The sequence below is a fragment of the Hippopotamus amphibius genome, chromosome 16, assembly GCF_030028045.1.
Source record: "Hippopotamus amphibius kiboko isolate mHipAmp2 chromosome 16, mHipAmp2.hap2, whole genome shotgun sequence".
Taxonomy (NCBI): Eukaryota; Metazoa; Chordata; class Mammalia; order Artiodactyla; family Hippopotamidae; genus Hippopotamus; species Hippopotamus amphibius.
In genome coordinates, this window is record NC_080201.1 from 567,049 (window position 1) to 593,507 (window position 26,459).

The 26,459-nt window shown below is 65.0% G+C and overlaps 1 protein-coding gene across 17 annotated transcripts in view; it reads left to right on the top strand.

Annotated features, from left to right (window-relative positions):
- The window catches only part of ANKRD11 (ankyrin repeat domain containing 11), a 153,846-nt gene that overhangs the window by 120,735 nt on the left and 6,652 nt on the right, over window positions 1–26,459 (top strand). For 12 of the 17 annotated variants that reach the window (XM_057711387.1, XM_057711377.1, XM_057711374.1 and 9 more), the window contains 7 exons: window positions 3,944–4,084; window positions 9,180–9,318; window positions 16,128–16,298; window positions 16,408–16,611; window positions 17,172–17,314; window positions 19,463–19,610; window positions 19,884–26,362. In XM_057711387.1, coding sequence (XP_057567370.1) covers window positions 3,974–4,084; window positions 9,180–9,318; window positions 16,128–16,298; window positions 16,408–16,611; window positions 17,172–17,314; window positions 19,463–19,610; window positions 19,884–26,362 — 7,395 coding nt within the window. In that variant the 5' untranslated portion in view covers window positions 3,944–3,973. Of the gene's footprint in view, window positions 1–3,940; window positions 4,085–4,256; window positions 4,417–7,886; window positions 8,006–9,179; window positions 9,319–15,614; window positions 15,712–16,127; window positions 16,299–16,407; window positions 16,612–17,171; window positions 17,315–19,462; window positions 19,611–19,883; window positions 26,363–26,459 lie in introns of those variants that run through there. The other 5 variants (XM_057711389.1, XM_057711390.1, XM_057711391.1 and 2 more) reach the window with 5 other exon arrangements.

The window sequence follows — 26,459 nt, forward strand, 5'->3', positions numbered from 1 at the left end:
CCTCCCATGTCTGTCCCTTGCGAAGTGTTGGTCTCCTGAGATGTGCGGGTCTCCCGCGTGTGGAGAGACCTGCACCACCAACCTCGTTGAACCCGTCTTTAGCTGGGATGCTAGGACGCTGATGGAGGGGATACAGGTTTCCCAGGATTCAGAAGTTCAGACGCACGTGAAAGCTCAGACTTTATCGTTGGCCACGACTGCTGTTAGTTTTCTTGAAGCGATCGCCTCGGTCTGTTCATTTTTGAGAAAGTACCTACCAGTCCTTCGTAATCACAGCTCGTCTGGAAGAGCCCTTCCAGCAGCAGGTGTGCCCCCTGAGCGTGTGCCCCTCCCCCGCCGCAGGCGCCCGTCTGCTCACAGGCTGTCCGGGGCAGGGGAGGCAGGCCTGCGGAGCCGCAGACTGGACGCTGTTTGCCGCTTTATCAAGGCAGCGATGGGGACGCCACGCCGGCTGGAGAGGGCTTCGGGCGTCCTCGGGCCCGCGGGCAGCACCAACAGGCCACGTGCAGAGCCCAGGGCAGCGCTGCGGGGGCGGCCTCGGCCCAGGGAGACCTTACTTACGGACACGGAGGTTCTAATTCCAGGCAGCTTTCCTGGGTTACAAAATAATAGTCTTGATTTTCTTTGTCCCCCAAGGATTTAAATTCAAACCAGTTCTCAGAGCTCAGCTCTGACCCGGCAGGGAGAGGCCAGGCTGTGCCTGCGGCTGCCTTTGGCCAACCCCACCCCCACCCTCCAGGTGCAGGGGGCGCGCGGGACACCTCACTTCTCTGCAGGCTGGGAAATGCCTTCCTTTTGCTCTTAGCCTGGTTGCCAGTGTGGCCGCATTTGGTGCTCGAGTCTGGAAATCATTTGCGGGGACTGTTGCCCCCCTGCACAGGGGCCCCAGGGCTCCGTGGGCTCCTGCCCCTTGGTGGAGGTCCTGTCCCGGGCGGTGGTCCCCCCTCGGGCAGCGTCTTTGTCTTGGTGTGACGGTGGGCTTTTTGGGTCACTTCTCTAGGACTTAACGTTTTCTCTCATTTTACAATTTCTGACTCTTTTATTCTGTCTTTGAATTGTTCTAGACTGCTGAAAGCGAGGCCGCTGCCTGCCTCTCCCGCAGCCCTTCTCAGCCTGCTCCCCTGGTCCTCTGGGGGTCTGTCCCTCGGGGTCCCTGTCTGAGTGGGCGGCGGGGGGTAGGTTTCCTGCGGAGGGCCGCGCTCTCAGCCTCCCTCCTGGGTGCCTCCTCCGTCCCTGTGGTCGCAGCTGGGTGGGCTCCGGCCCCCGGGCTGGGGGTGGTGGTGGTGGGGGGCCGGCACAGGGCGGTGGGCCTCGTCCCCCCGTTCCTTGCGCCCTCCCTGGGCCCTCCCTGTCCGTGGCCCCGGGGCCTGCAGCACCCTGGCTTTTTTCGCTCGGGTTGCAGCCTGGAGCCCACAAGGCCAGTGACGTTGCCTTCAGATGCCCCCTCGTGTGTCACTGTTACCGTGTCACTTGTGAAGCCAGGATTTTACTGACCAGCAGGTGTGGCGGGGGTGCGGCCACCTTGGGGTCCTTTTGGGGGGCGCCTCCTCCCCGCGAACTGCATCTCCTGCCCGCCGAGAGGGGCTGGCACGTCGTGTCGGGTAGGAGGAGGATCCCACGCTTGTCGCGGTGCCCGCGGGGCTGGGTCTGCCTGCGGTGTTCAGAGCATCTCTGGAGAGGAGCACGCCTCGTTGTGACACGAGGCCTCTTGACAAGGACATCCGTCCTGCCAGCCGCTCTGAACGGACATCTCTGCGGGTCCAGGACGGGCAGGCAGGAAGGAGAGGCTGCCCAGGGGAGGGGCGCAGGCTGGTGTGGAGCCCGAGGGACCCGGCGGCCTCGGGGAGGGTCCCGCTGGCCAAGTACGGGAGAGGACAGAAGTGTGTCCGTGAGGCTGGAACACAGCGGGGGTGGACCGGGCCCACCGAGCACTGACGGGGATGCGTGGGCCCCGTTCCTCCTCAGGAGCGCGTGGAGGCCTGGTGAGCGGGTGGGCCGCACCCAGGATGGCGACGGTGGCGAGTGTCTCCTGGCGGCGGGGACGTGCCAGAGTCCGGGCTGGAGGCCTGCACTGGGCGCGGGGTTGAAATCTCCTGCTGATGAGGGCAGTGCGAGCAGGCAGGGCTGGTGGGAGCTGCAGGGTCTGCAGGTGCTTCCAGAAGTGGGGGGGCGCCTGGGAGCGCTGCCCTGGGGGGGGGGGGCACCGAGGCCCTAGAGGAGCAGGCCGCCTCCTCTCGCCCCAGCCTCTGGGCACCTCGTGCGGGGCTTCCCAGGGAAGGTCAGAGCCAACGCGGGCACCCAGTGAAATCCGCTTTCGAAGCGTGGGCTGCCCTCCGTGTGCCCCCGGTCCGGACCCCGCAAGGTCAGGGTCCAGGACTCACAGGTCTGCGTGGTGCCCTGCGTGGCCTCCACAGGCTCAGGGGTGTTCGCGTCTGGGCACAGGAGGGTCGCGTATCCCGTGGCTCCTTGGCTCAGTTTCTCCATCTTGGGAGCAGGCAGTCAGGAGTTTTTTAGAACGTTAACTTCCGGATAATCTTTAAATTTCTATGGAAACACTGCTGGTGCGTTCCTAGGTAGCCCGGAGCTTCAGCAGCTGTCCTGAGTCAGGCTCTGAGATGCCATCCCTCAGGCTGTCAGTCCAGTTTTGTGGTGGAAAGTTGGGGGGGAGCTTGGAATTCATACCTTCACGCACAGATGGAAAATACAGTTTCTGGCCGTGGCCGTGGGCGTGCGCGCGTGGGTGCAGACCCCGGTGCCGGCGGGTGCGCTCCCTCCGCTGGCCAGTGCAGGACCAGGGGGTGCTTTGTGAAACTTTCGGTGAAGGTGGAAAAGGAAGGAGTCCGGTGAAGGGCAGGTTGGAGCTGCCACTCCAGAACACTTCTCAACAGTGTGCTTCCAAAGCCACGCAGAGCAGAGGCTGTTTAATTCCGGGCGAGCTGTTTGCAGAGACCCTCCTCCCGCACAGCGAGGCGCCAGAGGTGTGGCTGGGTTTGTGTGAAGTGTTGTCTGACTCCAGCTCTGAGGACGGCGTCTAGAGCAGACACAGGAGGACGGGTCGGGGAGAGCTGTCTGCGTCCGGCAGGGTCGGGGTGGGTCCGTCGTGGCCACAGGCAGAGGAGACTCCATGCGCAGGTGCAGAGGGGCTGAGGGGCTGGCCGTGCGGGCAGGGCCGCCAGGGAAGCACCGGGCCGTTGGGAGCAGCAGACGTGAGTGAGAGGGCCGAGCCTCCACCGGGGTTTCCACGGGGAGGGTGGCGGGCGGGGTGGGCCGTCCTGTGGGCTGCGGGCTGCAGCGTGGCCTCCGGGTGTCTGCGAGCTGGGAGGCATTATGTTCAGGGGGCAGCTGGCTTGTGCGTGAGCGGTGGGGGCGGGGTGGCCCTGGGCGGGAGGGCAGTCCGTGCCGGGACAGCAGACGGAAGGTGGACACGATGCCCACGGCACGTGTCCAGGGAAACGCTGGTGCTGAGGCCTCAGGCCCACGTGCAGGAAGCGGGCACCAGAGCTGCCTGGACATGCCCGGGCACGCGCCTGTGTCTGGACATTTTATTCTTGGGAGTTGGGGGTACTTGGTGCTTCCGGTGGGGGGCAGAGCGACGCCCCGCCTGACCTCCTGTTGGCGGCGTGTGGGCAGGGAGGTGGCCGAGCGGGTGGTGGGCGTGATCCCCTGGACCTCAAGGTGCGACCCTGCCCCCAGGTGGGCAGAGGGCGCGGCTGCCGAGCACGCGTGGCGCCGGGCCCCACGTGCACCCCGAGGTGCCACCGTGTTCTCTGTCGTGGGGTGCGGACGGTGCCCTGCCGGGGTTGACCGCCGGGCCGGTGCGTCGGGGCGGCCCCTTCAGCAGGGCTGCCGCGGCCACGCATCGTGCGGTGCCAGCCGGAGGCGCCTGGGTAGCGAGTGGGGTGGCCGGACCTTCGTTAACCCCGTGTCCTCTGTCTTGAAGCAGCCAGTTGACGATGAAGCGGTGGTGGCGTGAATGAGGGCCCGTGAGGAGGAAGCGATGCCCAAGGGCGGGTGTTCCAGAGCCCCACAGCAGGAGGCACGCCCCCCGAGCAGCGACATGGTGGAGAAGCCGCCCGGGAAAAAGGTGAGCTCGCTGCCTCCCCCGCCGCGCCGCACCCTGTGGCCCCGACGACGCTGCGTCTGGGCGTGGAGGGCGGGCTGGGGTGGAGGAGCTGCTGTGGAGGACACGTCTGGCTTTTTTGAAGGATGTGTTTATTATTTGGGGGCCAAAGTGAAGCTTTAACTCTAGGTGCGTGGACAGAAAGTGCTGTCTGAGAGAACCCAGTTCCATCCCGCAGGACCACGGGTTCCTGCCACGGTGGCAGGCAGACTGCATCTGGCGGTAGCCGTGTGAGTGGTCCGGACGTGAAACCGTGCTGGGTACCTGTGCTCCCAGTGTGAATAGGAAAATGGGATGTAAGTCTGTCCTGGTGCCCTGGGCTTGGGGGAGTGTGCTGTGTGCTCCGTGAGCCGTGACCCCCGCTGTTCCCTCCAGACGGTTCTTAGCGGGACCCCGGGCTGGTCTGCAGGCGTTGCAAACTCAAACCCTCCTTCCTGAGGGAGGGCCCGCCTGCAAAGCCGTGCTCCGCGTGGGGCGCTGTGGCCTTTGCCCTGCCCCCTCTCATCCGGGAGGGGCAGGTTCAGAGATGACCTCCGTGTGGAAGCTGGATGTGGCTTGTTGCTGCTCCGTCGTGTGGTCTTAGGAGCAGGTCTCGGGTGAGGCCTCGGCTCCCTGTCCCTCCCCACGCTGGGAAACTCTAGGCGCGCTCGTTCCCAGGGTCCCAGAGCAGGAGGCCACGTCCAGATGCGGAAGTCCCGGGAAGGGCGGCGGGGGCCGTGGTCCGTGGATCCGAGGCCCCTGGAAGCCCGAGGCTCCAGACAGACCCTCCGGTGGCAGCGAAGGGGTCAGGGTGTAGCTGTCCCAGCTGGACTCCCGTGGGCAGAGAGGGAAACAGAAGAAGCCCCAGGAACAAGCCCTGCCGGCCGAGGGGCGGGCCGCACCGCACCCACAGGGGTCCCCGCCAGCCCTGCACCCTGCCCCACGCTCTGCGGGACGCCGGGCCACGACACCCTCCATGGGGCCCACGCTGTCCACCCTGGGAGCTCAGCAGGCATGACTGTGTGACCCCGGAGGTGCCCACACAAGCGTCACAAGGGAAGGCACGGGTCAGGCCTTGAGAGAGAAGAGCATCCTGCCTGGAGCGAGCGGAGGCGACAGGTGTCTGTGGAGGAGGCCGCGGCGGGAGCGGGGCGCGGAGTGCCGTCCTCCATGCTGTGGACCAGCCGTCGGGTGTTGCAGCTGAAAGGCACGTGTATGCGTCACGGGCACAGACTGTTGAGGGGCGAGTGCTGAAACCCGCAGAACTTCGCTGTGGGGAATTCAGGCAGAGCTCAGCCGATGGAGAGGAACGGGCCGGCCCCCGGGAACGGCTCTTGTGCTCAGGCACCAGCGGCCCCACGTCCAGCTCAGAGTCATGGCGACGCGGATCACAGCCCCTCTGGGCTTTGGGGGAGACGCTGATAAGCTGATTCCCAAGCGTGCTGGAAATTCAAAGGACCTGGAATCACCACCACCACCTTGAGAAGGCAGAAGGGAGTCAGGCCCTCAGCCCCGGCTGCGGCGCTGTGGGGCGTGCCCCTGTCCTGTGCAGCGGGGCCCCCACAGGCACCCAGGCGTGTGCGCAGCTGCGCTTCTACGCGATGCTGAGGCCACTCACTTGGGAAAGGACCATCTTTTCAGCAAACGAAGGTGGGACCGTCGGATCGACCTCGGTGCTGGTTTCCGTGGCTGACAGAGTCCTCGTTCCTGCTGGACGGTGTCGCTGTCCGTCATTTATAGATAAGATTCAGCTGATCCCAGTCGAGGGGGTTGCGGGGCAGGGGTTAGGAGCCAGCCTGCCTCTCCGCGTGGCGTGCGGGGAGCTGCCTGTGAGCACCTGTGGGGACGCTGGCTGCTGGGCCCCGGGCTCCCTGGGCTGACACGGAGGTGGCCGACAGAGGCTGAACGTCACATTCAGGTCATTGTGTCCGCATTTGGGAAATAAACACTGTGGGGCGTGTAGAGCTGCTCCCTGTTGCAGCGCCTGGGTACGTGGTGTCCAGGGAGGGCGGCTCAGCGAGGGCTGCCAGGAGGCCGAGCAGCCAGGACGGTGGCCCTGAGGTTCACACTCTGTGGGCGTTTCCGTGTGGCACACGGGCACAGCGCGTGTGTAGAACCCGGGACCGTCCCTCCCCAGACCAGGCTGCAGGGTCTCGCCAGTGCCCTGGGGCCGCCAGCCCAGTCCCGCCCCAGCCGCAGGGAGGCAGGCGGGTGCTGCGTGCTTGCCGCGGAGGGCCAGGCCCTTGCTGTCGGGAAGGAGGCGCTCCCTGGGTGCCGTGGTGTCCGTCGGAGGGACACGCAGCAGCTTCTCTGTCTGTCCTTGTCTGACACCCGCCTGGGTCCTTCCCAGCCCGGCAGCGACGTGAACAGAATGTGCGCTGGGGGTTCCTGTGGAGGCAGTCGGTGGGGGTTCAGAGTTCACCAAGGTGACTGCGCAGCTCCGCACCCCCGAAGCCTAGGTTCAGCTGGGCCATCCGTGCCAGCGCTCGGTGCTGTCAGTCTAACTTGCTTTTTTCTGTCGCCGGCTGGTCTCCTGTGCCGTCCTCTGCAAGCTCTCGGCTTGTGGTCCGTCCGCACTCATTTTTTGTTTTGTGCTGTGAGGGAGGGGGAAGGTTTATTCCCTTCCCTGTGGCTGTCCGCATGGTCATGGTTGCTTACGGGGAAGATGGCCCTTTCCTGCTGGGTTGTAGCAGAGCGCTTGTCACCCGTCAGGTGGGGCTCAGCTTCTGCTCTTTGCTCGGAACCTTTGGCCTTTGGGTCCAGGACCACCTGCTGTGACGCTGTAATTGTATAATTTTGATACCTGGTAGTTTAGTTTGCCTTGATCTTCAGAATTGTCCTTGCTATTTTTTTTCTGACTGGTTGCGTTTCTATATATATTTTGGAAAAAGCTGGTTGATCTCCATGAAAAGCCTGCTGGGTTTTGATTGGATTGCTGTGAAAGTAAAGATGAGTGTGGGGAGCTTTGCCGTGTTAACAGTAGTGAACACTGTCCCATAAGTTCCCAGTCTCATTTCTGTTCTCTCGGTAACGTTTGTAACTGTTTATGTAGAGGGCTTGGACATCTCTCGTTAGATTTATTACTATGTGTTTGATATATTTTGATACTAATAGGTCATATTTCAGCATGACTTCCTAATTGTTTACAATATATAGAAACCAATCACTCTGTGCCCAGCAGCTTCTCTCATTCACTTACTAATGTGAGGAGTTTAGTCGGAAATTCCTCTGGATTTTTTCATGTGTAAAATGACATCATCCTAAGATGAATACTTATCCCTCGAGAACAAGGGGCGGGGCTGGCTCAGTCTGACTGTGGAGGCGACCGCCCCCCCGAGGCGTGCTGTCCCGGGAGGGGGCCCTGGGGGCCCGCCGGCCTCGTCCCACGGCTGTGGACTGTTCCGTCTGTGGTGCCCTGGAGTGGATGCACCCATCTGCCTTCTGACGGGCGGCTGCTGATTCCTTCTTTCACTGTTATGAACAAAACTGCCAGTGTGTGTGACATGTCACTCAGTCCGGGGACTTAGTTAGGAGCTCTGAGTGGCCTCCAGCATCGCCTGAGGCCGGCGGCCCTGCCCGTCCTCTGCCCGTCCTGTCGGCAGTTCTTCTGGAGTGCTGCTGCCTCCTGGTTTTAACCCGTGTTTTCCTAACGCCGGACACCTTTCCAGACCTTACCTGGCTGGATGGTATTTTCTTCTGCCAAGTGCGTGTTCAGATCTTTTGCTCATTAAAAAAAAAGGTTTTGTTTTTCAGTAGACGTGGTGATTATAGGCATTCCTGCCCTGAACCCCCTCGTGGGGGCGGCGCCGCGTCCTCTGCACGGAGCCCGTGTCAGGCGGGGGACGTCCCTCCCCAGTGTGCTGGGAGTTGGTGTCGGGACCTCAGGCCTTTTCCGCAGCTGTGGAGGTGATCATGATGTTCCGTCCTTTACTTTCTTAATGTGGTGAATGACGTTGATTGTCTAATTTCTTGAATTTCTGAATGTTGTTATGATCTGTCTTATCTTTGTCTGTGTCTGTGGATCAGATTCCCCAGCTGGGCCAGGAGTGTTCCTGGTGGGACGCTTCCCTGGTGGGCTCTGCTCGTCTCCCCGCGCCAGCGGTGGGGAGTGCGGGTGGCGGCCGGCAGGCCTGTGTCCTGGCACCCGGGCGGGTGACCCGGCACCTGCAGGGCCGAGGCTTGGGCTCCTGCCGGCCCCTCCCTGCCCTCCAGGTTCCCTCGGAGCTGGCGGCGGCACGGCCCCCAGGAGACGGGACCGCGTGGTGCTTAGGGCTGGCTGTCCCTTCGTGGGGGCACCCTAGGCCCCAGTGCTGTGAGGGCCTCCCCGGGGAGGATTCCAGAAGGAAAGTCTGCCGCTGGGGAAGGAGCTGAGCGGCTGTCGCAGTGCCGTCGTCCGTGTCCGCCGTGAGTTGGCTCAGCCCGTGCAGCGCCGCGGGCGGAGGAGCTGGGCCTGGTTCGTCTGAGGCGCCACTGAACGGCCCCCACCAGCCTCCACGCAGCCCCCCCCCCCAGCCCCAGTGCCCTGCGCCCTGCCCTTCCTGGGAGGGGCCGTGTCCACCCTCTACCCCACCCCCTGAGCTGGCGCTGCCTCCCACAGGCAGGGGCACGGCTGCACTTCCCAGGTGGGGGCTGGAATTCGGGCTTCTGGGTCCTTAGAGGCCTGCAGGGCCCGGAGCTATGGCCACACCCGGCCGCCCTCCAGCCAGCTCCTGCCCTGCTCCGAGGCTGCCGTGGCTGCCGGATCCGTCGCAGGCCTGCAGCGAGGCTCAGGCCCAGGGCAGGCACCTGGGAGGAGGAGGGGACCGGCGTCTCCGGGCGGACACCCTCCACTTCCATCTGTCAGCAGGCCCCTTTGAAGGCGCGTTTTCCCCGTTACTGAGTCCGTCCCTGGGAATGCAGGGCAGGAGACGGAGAGGTGGCAGTGCCGTGGGTGTGTCTGAGCCTGGCCAGGCAGGAGGGGTGTCCAGTGCCCAAATAAGAGATTTGCTTTCTTGGCAGGTGAAGTGAGGTCCTGGTAGACATGAGGACTTCGAGAATCTAATTTGCGGACGACGTCTAAAAGTGTCACTTTGTTTTCCAGGATAAAGATAAAGTTTCTCTGACCAAGACCCCGAAGCTGGACCGCAGCGATGGCGGGAAGGAGGTGAAAGAGCGAGCGACCAAGCGGAAGCTGCCCTTCACTGTGGGCGCCAATGGAGAGCAGAAGGACTCGGACACAGGTACCCGCTCCCGCCCCGCCCCCGGCACCCGAGCCCCGCTGCAGGCCAGGGAGGGGGGTGGCTCGGAGGTGACAGGGAAGATGTCTACGCGAGCGTCCAAAGAAGCCACGTTCCCCCAGCCACGTCCCCCAGCCCACCCAGGGCCCCCGTGTGTGTGTGACCACGGGCTCCTCTCCCGCAAGGCTCCCAGGCACCCTCGTTCGGTCTAGTCTCCGGAGAGCTTTACCAGAGAGAATTAACGTGTGTCCCCTCAGGGCTACAGAAGCACATAAATTAAACCCAGTTGTTTGAAATAAAAGCCAGAGGGACCTGTGGACGTGAGCAGGAGCCTTGCAGCCTTTCTGCGCGTGCGGGCGGCTGGCTGCACCACGTGGTGCCCGCGCCCTCAAGGTGCTTCCACTCTGAGCTGCTCGCGGGGACGCATGCTGTGTCCCGGCACGAACCTGGCCCCTGTGCTGGCTGGCTCGCGCCTCCTCTTGGTCCCGGTGCCCAGGGCCTTCCAGGGCCTTCCCAGCCTGCTGGTCATCTGCTGCAGACCCATACGCCAGGGGACAAGTGGGGCGAACCCACGGAGCCAAGAGAGGGGCCTGGGTCCCCCAGAAGGCAGCCCCCGGGGAAGGAGCAGAGAGGGCCTGCCCATTTTGGGCAGCAGGGCAGGGGGCCTCGCTGCACGGGAGGGTGTGTCGGGTCGTAGGAAAATGGCAGGTACAGAAACAAGACAAACAAGAAACTTGGGAGAAATGACCGAGGGAACAGCCTGGAATGAGTGTCTTTCCTCCCGGTCCCCCCGGGCGTGTGCCCCTGCCCGGTGGTCACTGAGCTGACACTCGGGGTAGCTGCAGGCCGCTGAAGCGGGTGGGCGGCGTCGGTGGTGCTGGCTGGGGCCGCGCGGCCTTCGCGGGGAGGAGAGCAGAGGAGGTGGGCATCCTCCCAGGGACCCTGCGCGCTGGGCTCCAGGTGCGGAGGCGACGGCCGGCCTGGACGTCTGTGCGGCCGTGGGCGCCTGGGCCCGTGCTGGCTGTGGGGGTGTGGATGCAGGGGCCTGGCCTGCAGGTTGGTGCCTCCCGCAGGACGTAGCTGTCCGCTCCCGGGAGCACTGCTGCTCGAGCAGAGAGGGTGGGGCGTCCCCTGGGGCGTCTGCGGCGGCTCCCGGGGAGGGCGGCCTCCGGCAGGCATCGCAGCTCGAGGCCCCGGCACGGCCAGGCCGGCGGGAAGCTGCGGAACGCCGTGAAGGTGGGCCTTTCCAGGCAGGCGCACAGTCTCTGTGTGAAGGGCAGCGTTTCTTACTGCTTATTATCCCTTTGGGGCCAGCGTCCCTCACCACTGACCCTGGAACACAGGTGTGAGATGCGTGGCTCCGCTCACGTGCGGGCCTTTCCAGGGGTGCGGGGGAGGGGGATGGGGCCTTTGACTGCGCGACCGTGTCCTCCTGTCCCCCCCCGGGGCTCAGCGGCCAACCGTGCAGCGCGCTCACGGGCCACAACCGGCCTGCAGTAACCGGGAGCGTCGTGTCCCCTGGGTCGGGACTGGGCATCTTGCCTGCGGCCCTGGTCACGGACCCCTGCCTGCCCGTCCCCGAGAGGCCGGGCTTCCGCCCGGTGCCGCCCGCCCAGGGCAGACGGGGAGGCTCTTGCCCAGAACCTCCGAGCTAGGGAGGCTGCAGGCGCCCGTGTCCCCACCCGGCCCGTCCGCTGCTGCCGCGTCCCTCCGGCGCCCCCTGCTGGGAAGAGGCAGCCTGGCGCTCACGCGACGGCTCCGAGTGGCCGGTAGTGAGTTTCCCGGCTGCGCCCCCTGCGTGGGGGGAGGCTGGTGCGCCTCCCCAGAGACCCCCGGGCTCCCTGGGAACGTCGCCCTGTTCCCTGGCCCCCGGGAGGCCGGCCTCCACCGTGCTTCGTCAGGGCCGGGGGCAGCCTGCCAAGAACGCACAGCCCTGGACCGTCGGGAGGGGGCGTCCTCCCCGGAGCTCAGGCCGGAGCAGCCCAGCCGGCAGGCGGGTGCAGAGAGGGAGAGGAGGCTTTCCTGCCCCGTGCCAGTCTTGGTGGGACCGGAACCTGCTTCAAATTATACTGTTGTCTCCTTTTTATATAGTTAATCTCCCCACACCTTAAATCTACGCGCACCTACCAGGCTCCCTGCACAGTCTGACGGCAGCCCTTCTGCCTCCCACCTGGAGCCCCCAGTCCTCAGCGCCCGACCTTTCTTTGCTTCTGCTTTGTGTTGGCTTTGCGATGAGGATGTGTGAGCAGCCCACCTGTCCAGGGCTGGGATTTGGGGACGCAGCTTCCCTGATGGGCAGGGCTTGTCAGGGCTCCTCTTTGGGGCCGCCCCGTGTGTAGGGACTCGCTGCTGCTGGGCTCTGGGCTTGGAGCTCTGAGCATATGACCTGCCAAGCGCTGGAGGCCATGTGTGTGACCACATAGGGGCTTGGTCCCCGCTGGGCGTGGCACACCGCGTCATGGCTTGGGGGGCACGTGCTGCCCGCATTGTGACTCTGGAGCTCTCGGGATGCCAGAGCGGGCAGGACTGCTGTGGGGTGCTGGCCTCCTCCGCCCCAGGCCAGGCCCACTTCTCTCTGGCCTGGGTCAGGTGGCTGCCCCGCCACGGGGGGTGGCGGGAGGATGAGTCACTGCCGCCGTGAAAGCTGGGGGACAGTGGTGGGAAAACCCTGCTGTCCAGGCCCTGGATGCCGACCTCCCCTGCACAGACGCTGGCCTCCTGGTTGCGGTCGCCTGCAGCCTGGCTCTGTCGTCGCCCCCACCTGGAGCTGCAGCAGCCACTGTGGCAGGGAGTGAGATGTGGGGGGACCCAGCCTCTCCCCTCAGGTCGGCGATTCGCTGAAGGCCACACGGACCCGCCTTCTTTTAGTGGTCAATGACGGTAACTTTTAAAAAGGAAAAGAAGACACAGAGCAGGAAGCCGGAAGGAGAGCCAGTTGTCACCACAGCCTGCGTGGTGGTTCCTGTCCTGGTCCAGTGGTGCTCAGAGGGTTGGCGTGTAATGTGGGGAGGACCCCATGCAGCCCGTCACCTGAGGGGGCACCTGTCACACGTGGGCTGTGCCTGCTCCGGGTTCTCGATCAGACGCCTGTCTTTGTGACTCTGATCGTGGAGGTCAGGCCCTGTGTGGTGGGGAAGGTGTGCTCTGAGGCCAGGAGACCAGATGCTGTAGGGACGGCAGGTCCTAGGGCCCACCACCCGCCTCCCGTCAGCCCGCCGGCTGTGGGCCGAGCCTGCAGCGCCCCAGGCGACGGCGGGTGCGCCCCTCCCCCCCGGAGGAGGGGCAGCGTCCAGACGATGGTGACACCTTAGAAGAGTCACAGATCTCCCACTTCTGGCAACGTGATAGACGACGTCTTGAGAAATCCCTCTGCCGGGAGGTCTAGGGATGCGTGATGGTGGGCACCCGGCCCTGACTCCCAGCCACAGGGCTTCTCGTGGCCGTAGACAGGCCGAGGGCCGCCGAGCCTGCCAACACCTCGGGCTGGAGGACGCTGTCTTCCAGCCCAGGGGCCGGGAGGTCTCCCCAGGCTCACGCTGGCCTGTCCTCGCGGGGCTGGGCCTCCCCGGGCCCCAGAATGGAGACGAGACGTTGGAGCCCGTGGTGGCTGCGTGGCAGGAGGGAGACAGCCCAGCAGACGCAGGACAGTGTCCAGAAGATCAGGCAGGGTTTTCACAACGTGGGACGGAGCACAGGCAGCAGAAATGATGGCCGGCATGGAACACTGAGGGGACGGGGTCTCGCGCTCACTGGGTCCGCTGTGAGCAGGATGAGTGAGCTGGAAGCTGGGACTAAAGACGCCGCCTGGACTGAGGCACAGCAGGACGCAGAGGGGAGGCAGCCCGGCCTCTGCAGCGGCCGCGCAGGGCCTCGTGTGGGGCCACAGCGCAGCCCCGAGGGGACGTGGACGGCTGGCGGGAGGGTGTCTGCAGACCACGTCCTGGAAGCCAGAGGAGACCCCCTCCTCCCCCGGAAGCTCACTCTGCGTCTTTGCTGGCCGGCTTCACTGTGACTCAGGGAAGTTCTCTACTGAAACTCACAGCAGGAGCAGAGTCTGGACGCCAGGTCCCGAAACAGAGGCCCTTTGCAGTCCCAGTCCCAGAAGAGGCTGCCTCCCCGCCGGGCGGCTGCAGGGGGGAAGCAGAGGCATGTTCCGGAGGCCTCCCGTGGGACGGGAACAGGGTTGAGGGGGGAAACCCAGAGGTGGCCTGGGGGGCTGCGGACCCTTACATCTGCTCCCTGGGTGACTGCGTCCCAAGAAGAGAAGGTAGATGTGTCCCCAGTGTCACGGAGGACCAGCGGTCGAGAGTAAAGCCCCGCGTCACATGGTGTGCCTTCCCGGCCCGGCCCAGGAGGCTCCCCCCATCAGCCAGGGAAGGCAGCTCGGCGGGGGCTCTCCAGCCCCGCCCCCACAGCACCCTGGGGCCTCGCGCGCCGCTCTCAGGCACCTGCCAGTTTTCCAGTCCGGAGCTGGGCTCACGCCGCCTGGGGTTCGCGTGACTTCTTGTTTGCTTCTGGTTGGATGGGAGACACAAAACCTCAGCAGAACAGCGAGGGTGCTGGCCGGTTCCCCAGGTGGGTGGGCCCCCTGCAGCACCAACGCGCCGGCCGCAGGAAGCCGAGCTTCCGTGGGCGCCCACTCTACCCGAGAGGCCCAGCCCGGCCGCGTGCGGGCTCTCTGGATCTTGGCAGCTGTGGCACCTGCAGAAAACTACACGGGACCACTGCGGAGCTGGCACCTCTGGACAGGGGACGACATTCGGGGGTTTTTCTCACATTGAGCCTGGGGCAAGCAGAGGGTTAGTCTGTTCTCTTCCACGTGTGGGGTGAGCGGGGCCCCTGGGTGGGTGTGGACTCACACTGGGGGTGCCCGAGCCTCTCCCCTGAGCCTTACGGCTCTCCTGGCCCGTTCCTGAGACCACGGGCCTGGCGCCGCAGGGCCAAGCTCTGCAGCGGATGTCAGTCTCTGGGCAGAAGGTGCCCTGGCGTCCACGGCTCACATGGGCACTTGGAGACGGGGGGGGGGGGCCTGCGGCCCTCCTGCTAGCTTCCTCTGCAGTCTTAAAGTCACAGGCGTGTCTGTCCTGAAGACGCGTGCATAGGGAGGTGGCGGGGGCTGGTCTCCTTGCTTCCACCCCCGAGGGGACCCCGTGTACTGGTGGATGCCACCCACAGCCCGGCAGGAAGCCGTGGGCGCGCGCGCTTCCCTGAGGTTCTGCTTCTGTTCTCTTCTCTGGGGGCTTCGTGTCTCCACCAGCCCTGGGTGAGGGTAAAGGGGCAGCCCCAAGAGGCCAGGTGCCCCGCTGCTTCCAGGGAGGTTGGGCGGAGTGGGCCCCCCGGATGCTGGCAGGGCTGCCCAGCTCCCCTGCCCCCTGACAGCCAGCGCCCACACACCTGCGGTGCAGGGCTCACGCCAGACCTGTCTGCTGCAAGCTCAGCTGTGGGAGGGCGTCCACAGTCCCCTGCCGGGTGCAGCCGCTGCCCGTGTGGCTTCATTTCTCAGGGCTCCTTGGAGCCACCGGGTCCCTGCTGTGCCAGCCATGGCCTGTACAGAGGCCCCCTCGAGAGGCTGGGCCCCTGGGCCCACGTGCCACCCCCTTCTCACTGCCTCTGCTGGGTTGTGGGGAGGGGGACAGAGGAGCAGGCGCGTGCAGCCCTTGGTCACCCACGGGGAGCGTGCTTTCTGAATGTCCTTCTTGCTCGGGCCTGTGCCTCGTGGGTTAGTTAAAAACCAGTTGTTGGGGGGAAAAAAAACAGTTGTTGCTGGTGGGGTGGCCTGTGGTTCTCCCCTAAGATGCACAGGTCAGCACCGTCAGCAACTTACAACTCGTTTTCAGAAGGGCGTAGAAAACTTGTTAAAAAAACAGAAAGTGACACATTTGTGGGGCCTGAGGTGGCAGACAGTGCGAGGATATTCTGGGAGTGGGGAGGTCGCCCCCTCTCTGGGGTCTGCCCCAGCCCGGGCCCCACGGCGACCCTGCTCCCCCCCACCGCGGCCCACACCCGTGACCTGGGCCCCCCACACACGTGGGGCACCGGGGCATCCGAGCCTCGGCGGGTCCCCGGCTCCCGCGCGCAGGAGGGTGGGCGTGGAGTCGTGAGCGCTTTCGGCTCCAGATCTGTGGCGCCGGGGTGTCTTCTCCCCGTCAGCCCTGCCTGTGAAGGAAGCGGCGCCACTTCTGCCGGAGGCGGCAGGGTGTCCGGTGAGGGGCAGAGGAGCGCAGTGTGCGTGCCGTGAGGCGGCTGAGGGGACGCCGGTGGCCCCGTATCTCGTTAGTGCTCTGTGTTGATGCCTTTAGATGCCTCCAGCTCAGTCCACGCCGTGGTACTGCAAGGCTGGTTCGCTCCTCGAAGCGCCATGGCATGAGATGGAGGCTCCTAGAAGCAAGAAGAAAGGTACAGTACTGCCCAGTCAGCCTTGACTCCACGGGTCTCTCAGCTGTGTGTGCATTTCACATCTGACTGTGCGGAGGCGGGTGGGAGGAGGACCGCAGCCGCGAGCAGTCGCTAGACCGAGGCCCGTCCTGTGCGAGCCGGGACGCGGGGTCGGCCGTCCCGCCGCCTGGCGCGCAGGGCATGGTCTGGGGAGGCTCCTGGAGCCGTGGATGGCGGTGGGGGCCAGGCCGCCGCAGGGCTGGTGACGAGGGGACGAGGTGCCGGCATCATGTCCCCAGCGCGGCTGCTGCCGGAAGAGGTGCCGGCGGGAGGCGCGCGCCGCCAGCCGCCCCTCCCCTCCCCTCCCCCGCAGGCCGTGGGGCGGGGGCGGGGGCCCCGTGGCATGAAGTCTCCCCTCTCTCCTCCACGCTTCACAGAGAAGCAGGGTCCCGAGCGGAAGAGGATCAAGAAGGAGCCGGCCACCCGCAAGGCCGGGCTGCTTTTCGGCATGGGGCTGTCCGGGATCCGTGCCGGCTACCCGCTCTCCGAGCGCCAGCAGGTAGCCCTGCTCATGCAGATGACGGCCGAGGAGTCTGCCAACAGCCCAGGTGAGCCGGGGGCGGGCGCTCCGGGCCGGGGAGGCCCTGCCTCGGGACGGTGGCCCGGCCGCGCGGGTGCCGCCCGCTCACCTCTGCCGGCCCTCTGCTCGGCCCGCAGTGGACACGACACCAAAGCACCCCTCCCAGTCGACGGTGTGTCAGAAGGGGACGCCCACCTCTGCCTCGAAAACCAAAGATAAAGTGAACAAGAGGAACGAGCGCGGGGAGACCCGCCTGCACCGGGCGGCCATCCGGGGGGACGCCCGGCGCATCAAGGAGCTCATCAGCGAGGGAGCGGACGTCAACGTCAAGGACTTCGCGGGTGAGCGCTTGGGGGCGGGGCCGCGGGCACAGCCCCGCTTACACGGGGCGACGTGCTGCGTCTGTGCGTCCAGAGGTGCGCACCCAGGGAGGCGCGTGCGAGAGCGGGAGGCCTCCCCGTGCAGAACCCTAGGTTTCCCCACGGCCCGTTGTGTCTGGCCCAAACCTCATGTAGTACCTCTTTAAAAAAAAACAAAAAAACAAAACCCAGCAGTTTTCCGTAGTCGTGCTTTTCCGAGGCCCTGGGCTCTGTCCGCAGGGCAGCCCTGTGTGCGCCCCGCGCTGTGGGCATGCTCTGCCTGCCCCCGTCTCCGCACAGGCACGTCCTCCCTGTGCTGACGGGTGATGTGGGCGGAGGCAGCCCCCCGTGCCCTGGGCGCGCTGTCCTGGGCCCTTGTCCGCTAGGCCACGAGACCCTCACCGCTTCTTCGTCTGGGGGGTGAACTGCTAGAGGTCACGGGCCGCCCGGAGGCACCCCAGGAAAGACCACCCAGGGCCTCGGTCCTGTCCTTAGCGCTTCCTGAGGGTTAAATCGCATACGTGCTGAGTGTCTGTTTCCAGGCTGGACCGCGCTGCACGAGGCCTGTAACCGGGGCTACTACGATGTCGCGAAGCAGCTGTTGGCTGCGGGTGCGGAGGTGAACACCAAGGGCCTGGACGACGACACGCCCTTGCATGACGCTGCCAACAACGGGCACTACAAGGTGGGGGCCTCCCCGCAGACTCCGCGGCGGGCCTGCCGCCGGGCTCTGCACCGCTCCTCAGCTTCCTCTTTCCTTCCTCTTGCGGGATGACCAGGAAGTGAGTCTTTGAGAGACCCAGGCCCCCCTCCCCCCAAGCCCAGCCTTCTCGTCCTGCGTGGCCTTTCGTGGGCCCTGCTCTGGCCATTAGGGGGTGAGAGGTCATCCCCAGAGGAGGGGGGGGCTCTGCCTGTCCCCGTCCTGTGCCGCGGTCAGACCCGGCAGCCCGGACAGGGCAGCCAACACAGGGTGACCGTGTGATGAGTCTGGGGGCGCAGCATCTCAGGTCCCACACGGGAGCGGCACGTGGAGGTGAGGGTCCGGTGGCGGTCATTACCGTGCTGTCCTGAAGAGGCCCCTGGCCAGAGGTGGGACAGCACCTGTGATAAGGACACGTGGCAGCTGTTGGAGCGCTGTGGGCAGGTGCCAGGGAACCAGCAGTGTGGCCGCTGTGACGGGCACAACTGGAAAACGACCAGTGGGCGCGGGGAGAGGTTGGGAGGGGCTCTGAGCTCAGGATGCCAAGACGCCTGGGGCACCTGAGCACTGATTACAGAGCTGATGTCAGGAATCAGTCAAGTTTTTAGGGAAGATGACGCCATTATGGTGTTTTTGTGGTTATTGTTCCTTGAGCGCTTTTTGGGAAATATGCTGAAAACTGTGTGAAACATCGCAGATTTGCTACAAATGGCGGGGCAGTGGGCAGGGATGGGTGAAGTGAGGCTGGCTGGCTGGTAGGCGATGGAGCCGGGAGGGAGATGGCTGTCCAGTGAATCTCCACTTTCATAATTATCATCTTCAAACTTACCAGGGGACAGTCAGAGACCATGGCCGTGTGGCTTCAGGTTGGGGGGCTCTGCAGAGGGGAGGAGGCGGAGGGCCAGGAGACGGAGGATGAGCCTGGACTGTCCGGGCGGGCCGTGGCCTTCCAGGATGCGTACAGCAGAGACCCTTTCTCAGCTGGAGGGAGGACAGCGTGAGGGGAATTGGCCTGCGTTTCTGGCCTTAGAGGGAAGGGCCATGGCCAGGTGATGTGGTGGCCTCCAGCAGCTGGGGGGGTCCTTCCTTGGCTGACAGACAGCAAGGACACAGGACCGGAGCCCTAACTCTGACCCCAGGATCGTCTGATACTGTGGTGATTTGTCAGAGGGCAGGCGAGCTCCCACCCTGGAAGCACCATCCTGTCCCTGCGGAGGAGACGCAGGTACAGCACCCGCCGCCGCCACCCCGACTGCGGCCTGGGCTGATGTGGAGGCTGCGGTCCCATCTGCCAGGCACCCTGGGGAGGCCGTAGGCTCTTCCCTGGCCACCCACGTGAAGCGAGACTCCAGATGGAACGAGTCTTTGGTTTCCTGGTGTATCTGAATATTGTCTGCACTGGATGGTCGCTGTTAGGTGTGTAGCAGTATCTATAAACAAGCTGCACATCTTCGTTGAGAAATATATTATCGCCGGATTTCCGTGGTGGTCCAGCGGTTAAGACCCCACGCTTCTACTGCAGGGAGCACGGGTTCGATCCCTGGTCGGGGAATTAAGATCCCGCATGCTAAACAGCGAGGCCTTAGAAAAGAAAGAAAAAAAAGAAATACATTATTGGTAAAAAAACAAAACAAAACGTAACTGTCACCTGAATCCCCACGAAGTTGTGATCTTTTTGCTGGTGGAGGGTTTGAAATATTGAGAGAATCATTAAAATGCGACACAGAGACACCAAGTGGGCAGATTGTGGCTGGGGAAGTGGCGCCGGTGGACGGGCTGGGCGCAGTGGGCGCAGGGTCTCCGCCGACCTTCAGCGTGCGGACAGCGAGGCCTGCTGCTGGGCTCAGCGGGTTTGTGGTCCTGGGCACAGAACAGAAACAGACATCTTACTTTCTGAAATAAAAACGTGAAATAAACGCGCTTGTGCAAGCTTGATCTTTGTTTATTCTATAAACCCCACCCCCACCCCCACCCCCGAGTGGCAGGAACCCAGTGGCGGGAGGGGAGCCTTGTGAGTGGCTGGCCCGTGGCGGGAGAGGCCCCGCAGGCAGCACGCAGAGCCCCAGGCCCCGCGATGGGGCCGCTCCATGTGGCCGGCCCGCCGGCCCTGATGCGCCTGTTGCCGCTTCGCAGGTGGTGAAGCTGCTGCTGCGGTACGGAGGGAACCCCCAGCAGAGCAACAGGAAGGGCGAGACGCCGCTGAAGGTGGCCAGCTCCCCCACCATGGTGAACCTGCTGCTGGGCAAAGGCACCTACACATCCAGCGAGGAGAGCTCGGCCGGTCAGTGCTGCAGGGGCGCGGGCTGGGCAGGTGGCTTCCCCGCGGTCAGCGGGGCTCTCCCGGCAGCCTGCTCGGCCGCCTGCCACTCGTGGACCGTGTAGGACCCCCACGCTGGGAGGGGCTTCGGGGCAGCCCCACGCCCGTGCAGCCCCCCTGCCAGGGGCCAGCCTGACTGCACTCCGCGCCGCGACGTCGCGCCCGTCTGGCGGGCTCCCTCCTGCCCCCAGGCTCCCGCCCGCGCCGCCTCTGACCCCTCTCTCCCTGTCCCCGCAGAGAGCTCCGAGGAGGAGGAGGACGCCCCGTCGTTCGCGCCTTCCAGCTCGGTTGACGGCAACAACACGGACTCCGAGCTGGAGAAGGGCCCGCGGCACAAGGCGAGGGACCCAGAGCCGCAGAGGCCCGCGCCCCCCGCCAAGGACGAGTACGAGTTCGACGAGGACGACGAGCAGGACCGGGCGCCCCCGGCGGACGACAGGCACCTGCTGCGGAGGGGCGGCAGGAGGGGCGCGGGGCCAGGCAGCTTCGTCTCCATGCCCAGGGTGGACGCGAAGGGCTACACCAAAAGCAGCGCAGCCGCGCCGAAGAAGGCGCCTCACCGCATCCTGTCGGACACGTCGGACGAGGAGGGCGCCGTCGGGGCCGCCGCGGGGCCGGGGGAGAAGCTGCGGCTCTCGGCCCACGGCGTGCTGCCCGGCGGCAAGATGCGGGAGCCTTCACACCCCAAGCAGCAGAAGGAGAAAAATAAAGTGAAAAAGAAGCGGAAGAAGGAAATAAAGGGGAAAGAAGTGCGGTTCGGGAAGAGGGGCGACACGTTCTGCTCCTCTGAGTCCGAGAGTGAGTCCTCGGAGAGCGGGGAGGACGGTGGGGACTCGGCGGGGAGCCCCGGCTGCCTCAAGGATTCCCCGCTGGTGCTGAAGGACCCCGCCCTGTTCAGCTCCCTGTCCGCGTCCTCCACCTCGTCCCACGGCAGCTCCGCCGCGCAGAAGCATAACCCCAGCCACACGGACCCGCACGCCAAGCATTGGCGGACGGACAACTGGAAAACCATTTCCTCTCCCGCCTGGTCCGAGGTCAGCTCCTTATCGGACTCCACGAGGACAAGACTGAGCAGCGAGTCTGACGGCTCCTCCGAGGGCTCCAGCGTGGTGTCGCTAAAGCCGGTCAGGAAGAGGCCGGAGCACAGGAAGAGGGCCGGCCTGCAGGGCGCGCTGCCCGACAGGAAGAACTCCTTCCACCCCAGCGGGGACGGCGCCATCCCCAAGCTGGACAAGGAGGGCAAAGTCGTCAAGAAACACAAGACGAAACATAAACACAAGAGCAAGGAGAAGGGGCTGTGCGCCGTCAGCCAGGAGCTGAAGCTGAAGAGCTTCGCCTACGAGTATGAGGGCTCCAAGCAGAGGGCGGACAAGGCCACCCTTCTGGACGACGTCCCCGCCGAGAACAAGCTGAGAGGCCTGAGGCACGAGAGAGACCACTGTAAGAAAGAGGAGAAGCTCGGCAAAATGAAGTCGGAAGAGAAGGAGTGGCTCTTTAAGGACGAGACGATCAAGGTCTCCCGAGAGGAGAAGTCACTCAAGAGGATCAGGGACCTGAACAAGGACGGGGGAAGGGCCTTCCGGGAGGAGAAGGACCGGCCCAGCAAAGCCGAGAAGGAGAAGCTGCTGAAGGAAAAGTCTCCGAAAGAGGAAAAGCTGAGGCTCTACAAGGAGGAAAGAAAGAAGAAGTCCAAAGACAGGCCCTCAAAACTAGAGAAAAAGAATGACTTTAAGGAGGACAAAATTTCAAAAGAGAAGGAGAAGACCTTCAAAGAGGATAAAGAAAAACTTAAAAAAGAGAAGACGTACAGGGAGGATTCTGCCTTTGAGGACTACTGTAGCAGAAGTCAGTTTCTGGAGAACGAAGACTCCAAGTTCAGTCTCTCTGACGATCAGCAGGACGGGTGGTTTTCCGACCTGTCGGATTCGTCCTTCGATTTCAAAGGGGAGGACAGCTGGGACTCCCCCGCGGCAGACTACAGGGACGTGAAGAATGACGCCGTGGCCAGGCTGATCCTGGAGACGGTGAAAGAGGACAGCAAGGAGAAGAGGCGGGAGGTCAAGGCCCGGGAGAAGCGGGGCGACAAGGACATCTTCTCTCGGAAGAAGGACAGGGACTGCCTGGAGCGGGCCTCGGAGCGGAGGAGAGAGCACGCCGACAGGCACCGGGCCGTGCCCGGCTACCTCTGCGAGAAGGACAAGAGGCGGCGAGAGTCTGTGGAGGGGGGCCGGGACAGGAAGGAGCCCCCCGAGGCCGCCAAGGAGCGGAGAGACGGCCGTGCGAAGCCCGAGGAGGCGCACAGGGAGGAGCTGAAGGAGCACGGCTGCGAGGGCGCCTTCAGGGACAGGCCTGACTGCGACTTCGGGAAGAGCCTGGAGCCCTGGGAGAGGCACCACCTGGCGAGAGAGAAGAAGGACGGCCTCGAGAAGGAGAAGAAGGAGAAGCTAAAGCTAGAGAAGTATAAAGAGAAGTCCAGCGACAAGGACAAAAACGAAAGACTGATCCTTGAAAAATGTCAGAAGGACAAAGAATTCGATAAGTGTTTTAAAGAGAAAAAGGAGTCCAAGGAAAAGCATAAAGATGTGCACAGCAAAGACAAGGAGAGGAAAGCGCCCCTGGACCTAGGCAAGGACAGACGGGAGAAGACTCTCCCTGGGATTCTCTCGGAGGACTTCTCCGAAAAAAGAGATGAGCGGAAGGGCAAAGAAAAGAGCTGGTATATCGCAGACATATTCACAGATGAAAGCGAAGATGAAAAGGACGACGGCGCGGCGAGCGGATTCAAAGTCGGGGAGGCCGGCGAGGGGCGGGGCGACGGTCCCCCCGAGAGGGAGGACGGGCGGGAGCCGCCCCCCACCGACAGGCACCGGAAGCACTCAGCTGACAGGCAGCACGCGGAGAAGCAGAAGGACAAAGAAACCAGGGAGAAGAGGAAGGAGAAGGGTGCCACGGACGGGGGGAAGGACAAGAAGGAAAGAACCCTGGAAAAGCACAAAGAGAAGAAGGACAGAGAGTCCGCGGAGAAATACAAGGACAGGAAGGACCGCGCGTCTGTGGACTCCACTCAGGAGAAGAGGAGCAAGCAGAAGCTGCCTGAGAAGGGCGAGAGGAGGCCCCCCGCGGAGGACAAGGCCAAGAGCAGGCACCGCGAGCGGAAGCCGAGCAAGGGCGCCGACGCGGAGAAGAGCCTGCTGGAGAGGCTGGAGGAGGAGGCGCTGCAGGACTCCCGCGAGGACTCCAACGACAGGGCCAGCGAGGCGTCCTCCGACGGCTTCCCCGAGCGCGCCCAGGACCCAGGCCTCAGCGCCCTCCTGGAGGTGGCCTTCCCGGAGCCCCCGGAGGAGCGGGCGCGGGAGAGGGAGCGGCACCGGCACGCCTCGTCCTCCTCGAAGAAGAGCCACGACCGAGAGCGGGTCAGGAAGGACAAGCCCGAGAAGAAAGAGAAGGGCGAAGACCACAAGGACGCGGGCGGCCGGAAGGATGCTGGCCCGTACGAGGAGGAGCTCCCGGACACCGAGGCTCACGGCCTGTCCTACGGCACCAAGGCCGACGTGGAGGACGCGTCAGATAAGACTGCGGAGTTGTTCTCTGCCGAAAAGAAGGAGAAGAGTGATCCTGAGAGAGAGCCTCCCAAGAAGACAGAGAAGGAACTGAGGCCTTACGGCTCCAGCGCCATCTGCCTCCTGAAGGAGAAGCGGCGGCGGGAGAAGCACCGGGCGCGGTGGCGGGACGAGAAGGAGCGGCACCGGGACCGGCACGGGGACGGGCCCCCGAGGCACCACCGGGAGGAGCCCAGGCCCGCGGCCAGGGACAGGGACAATCCTCCCGGCTCCTCCCGCGACAGGCTCAAGGACGAGGGGGGCAAGCTCGGCGAGGCCAAGCTGAAGGAGAAGGTCAGGGAGAACCCGGAGAAAGAAAAGGGCGAGCCCATGAAGCTCAGCAACGGGAACGACAAGCTCCTCCCAGGCAGAGACCCGGGCAAGAAAGACGCGCGGCCCCGGGAGAAGCTCCTGGGCGACGGGGACCTGATGATGACCAGCTTCGAGCGGATGCTCTGCCAGAAGGACCTGGAGGTTGAGCAGCGCCACAGGCGGCACAAGGAGAGGATGAAGCAGATGGAGAAGCTGCGGCACCGGCCAGGGGACCCCAAGCTCAAGGAGAAGGCGCGGCCGGCCGAGGACGCGCGGAAGAGGAGCCTGGACGGCCCGCCAAGGAGGCCCCTGGGGCCAGACCCCGCCCCAAAGGACAGAAGACTCAAGGGGTCGGCTCCGGCCGTCCCTGCCGCTGAGGACAAGCCCCACCCGGGACCCGCAGTGGACCCCCGGGACTGGCTGGCAGGACCCCACGTGAGAGAGGTCTTGCCGGCTTCCCCCAGGCCCGACCACGGCCGGCCCACCGGGGTCCCCGCCCCCGCCTCGGTGGTGTCCTGCCCCAGCTACGAGGAGGCCATGCACACGCCCCGGACCCCGTCCTGCAGCGCCGACGACTGCTCTGACCTCATGTTCGACTGCACGGACCCCCAGCCCGTGTCCGGCACGTCCGCCGGAGCCTGCTCCCCCTCCTCCTTCGACAGGTTTTCCGGGTCTGCGAGCGGGACTTCTGAAACCCCGACCCAGACGCCGACGAGGCCTCTGTGCACGAACCTTTACCGCTCAGTGTCCGTGGACATCAGGAGGACCCCCGAGGAAGAATTTGGCCTTGGGGACAAGCTGTTCAGGCAGCAGAGCGTCCCCGCCGCGCCCAGCTATGGCTCGCCGCGGCAGCACCCGGAGGACAAGGCCCCGGGGCCCCCGGCGCCCACCGAGAAGTTCGCCTGCCTGTCTCCAGGGTATTACTCCCCAGGCTACGGCATCCCCTCCCCCAAAGCGGACGCTCTGCACTGCCCGCCTGTGGCTGTGGTCAGCGTCACCCCTTCCCCGGAGGGGGCCTTCTCTGGTTTACAAGCAAAGTCCCCCCCTTCGCACGGAGGTGAGCTTTTGGCCCCGCCCATGGAGGAGGCCCTCCCCCCTGACCTCGGCATTCCCCTGGAGGCTACGGAGGACCAGCAGGCCACCGCGGCCATCATCCCCCCGGAGCCCAGCTTCCTGGAGCCCCTGGACGAGGGCCCCTTCAGCGCGGTCATCACAGAGGAGCCGGTGGAGTGGGCGCACCCCGCCACCGCGGCGGAGCAGGGCCTCCCCTCCAGCCTCATCGGGGGCGCCCCTGAAAACCCCGCCAGCTGGCCCGTGGGGTCGGACCTCCTGCTGAAGTCCCCACAGGGGTTCCCAGAGTCCCCAAAACATTTCTGCCCCGCCGAGACTCTCCACCCGGAGCCCCCGTACCCAGCATCCCCTGTCGCGTACCCTCTGTCGGTCCCCGAGCCGGGACTGGCGGTCAAGGCCGAGGCCGGGGAGGCAGCCCTGGCTGCTGTCTCCCTCTCTGCCACAGAAGAGCCAGCCCCGTTCGCCCCTCCCTCCGGTCTGGAGTCCTTCTTCAGTAACTGCAAGTCCCTTCCCGACGCGCCCCCCGACGCGCCCCCCGAGCCTGCGTGCGTGGCGGCTGTGGCTCAGGTGGAGGCGCTGGGTCCCCTGGAGAGTGACTTCCTGGAGGGTGGTCGCACCCTGTCTGCTCTTGGCCAGGTGGAGCCGGTGCCCTGGCCCGGTGCCTTCCCCGCCGCAGAGGATGACCTCGACCTGGGGCCTTTCTCCCTGCTGGAGCTTCCTCTGCAGGCGAAGGATGTTTCCGATGCCGAGGCAGAGCCTGCAGAAGACAGTCCTGTTGTTCCTCCAGAGAACACCCCCGCAGGGGCCCCCGCGCTCCCCAGCGGTGGGGATGTCACCGTGGCAGCTGCTGACGAACAGCTGGTGCCTCCTGACCAGGCGGCTGCCCAGCTCCCCACCGAGCTGGCGCCCGAGCCCCCAGAGGAGCCAAAGCTGGTGGCGCTGCCTGAGTCTGTGGTGGAGGCGGGGGCCGGGCCGGAGGGGAGGGCCCCCGAGGACTCCGACCCCGGCTCAGGGCCCACGCCAGCCTCCTCAGAGCAGCGTCCCCTGGCGAGCGGGGACGAGGAGGCCGAGGGCCAAGACCCCTCGCCTGCGCCCCACAGCGGCCCCGACGCCCCGGCGGACGGCTTGGCCCCGGTCCACGCGGCGGACGGGGCCGGGCCCCAGGACAGTGCCGGGCTCGAGGGGCCTCCGGGTGGCGTCCAGCCTGAAGCCACCGAACCAGAACCCAAAGTGACGGCCGAAGCCCCGAAGGCGCCCAAAGTGGAGGAGATCCCCCAGCGCATGACCAGGACGCGGGCCCAGATGCTGGCCAACCAGCACAAGCAGAGCTCGCCGCCCGCCGAGAAGGAGCCCGCGCCCGCCCCCAGGGCCAGGGGCCGCGGCTGCGAGGACGACGACCCCCAGGCGCAGCACCCCCGCAAGCGCCGCTTCCAGCGCTCCAGCCAGCAGCTGGCCCAGCAGATGCACACGCCCACGCGGCAGACGCGGGAGGTGATCCAGCAGACGCTGGCCGCCATCGTGGACGCCATCAAGCTGGACGCCATCGAGCCCTACCACAGCGACAGGGCCAACCCCTACTTTGAGTACCTGCAGATCCGCAAGAAGATCGAGGAGAAGCGCAAGATCCTCTGCTACATCAGCCCGCAGGCGCCCCAGTGCTACGCCGAGTACGTCACCTACACCGGCTCCTACCTGCTGGACGGCAAGCCGCTCAGCAAGCTGCACATCCCCGTGGTGAGTGCCCTTGGGGACGGCAGGGCCGGGCCCGTCTGCCGTTCGGTGCCCCCGCCCCGAGGCCTGAGGGCACCTCTTCTGCCTCCCCAGAGCAGGG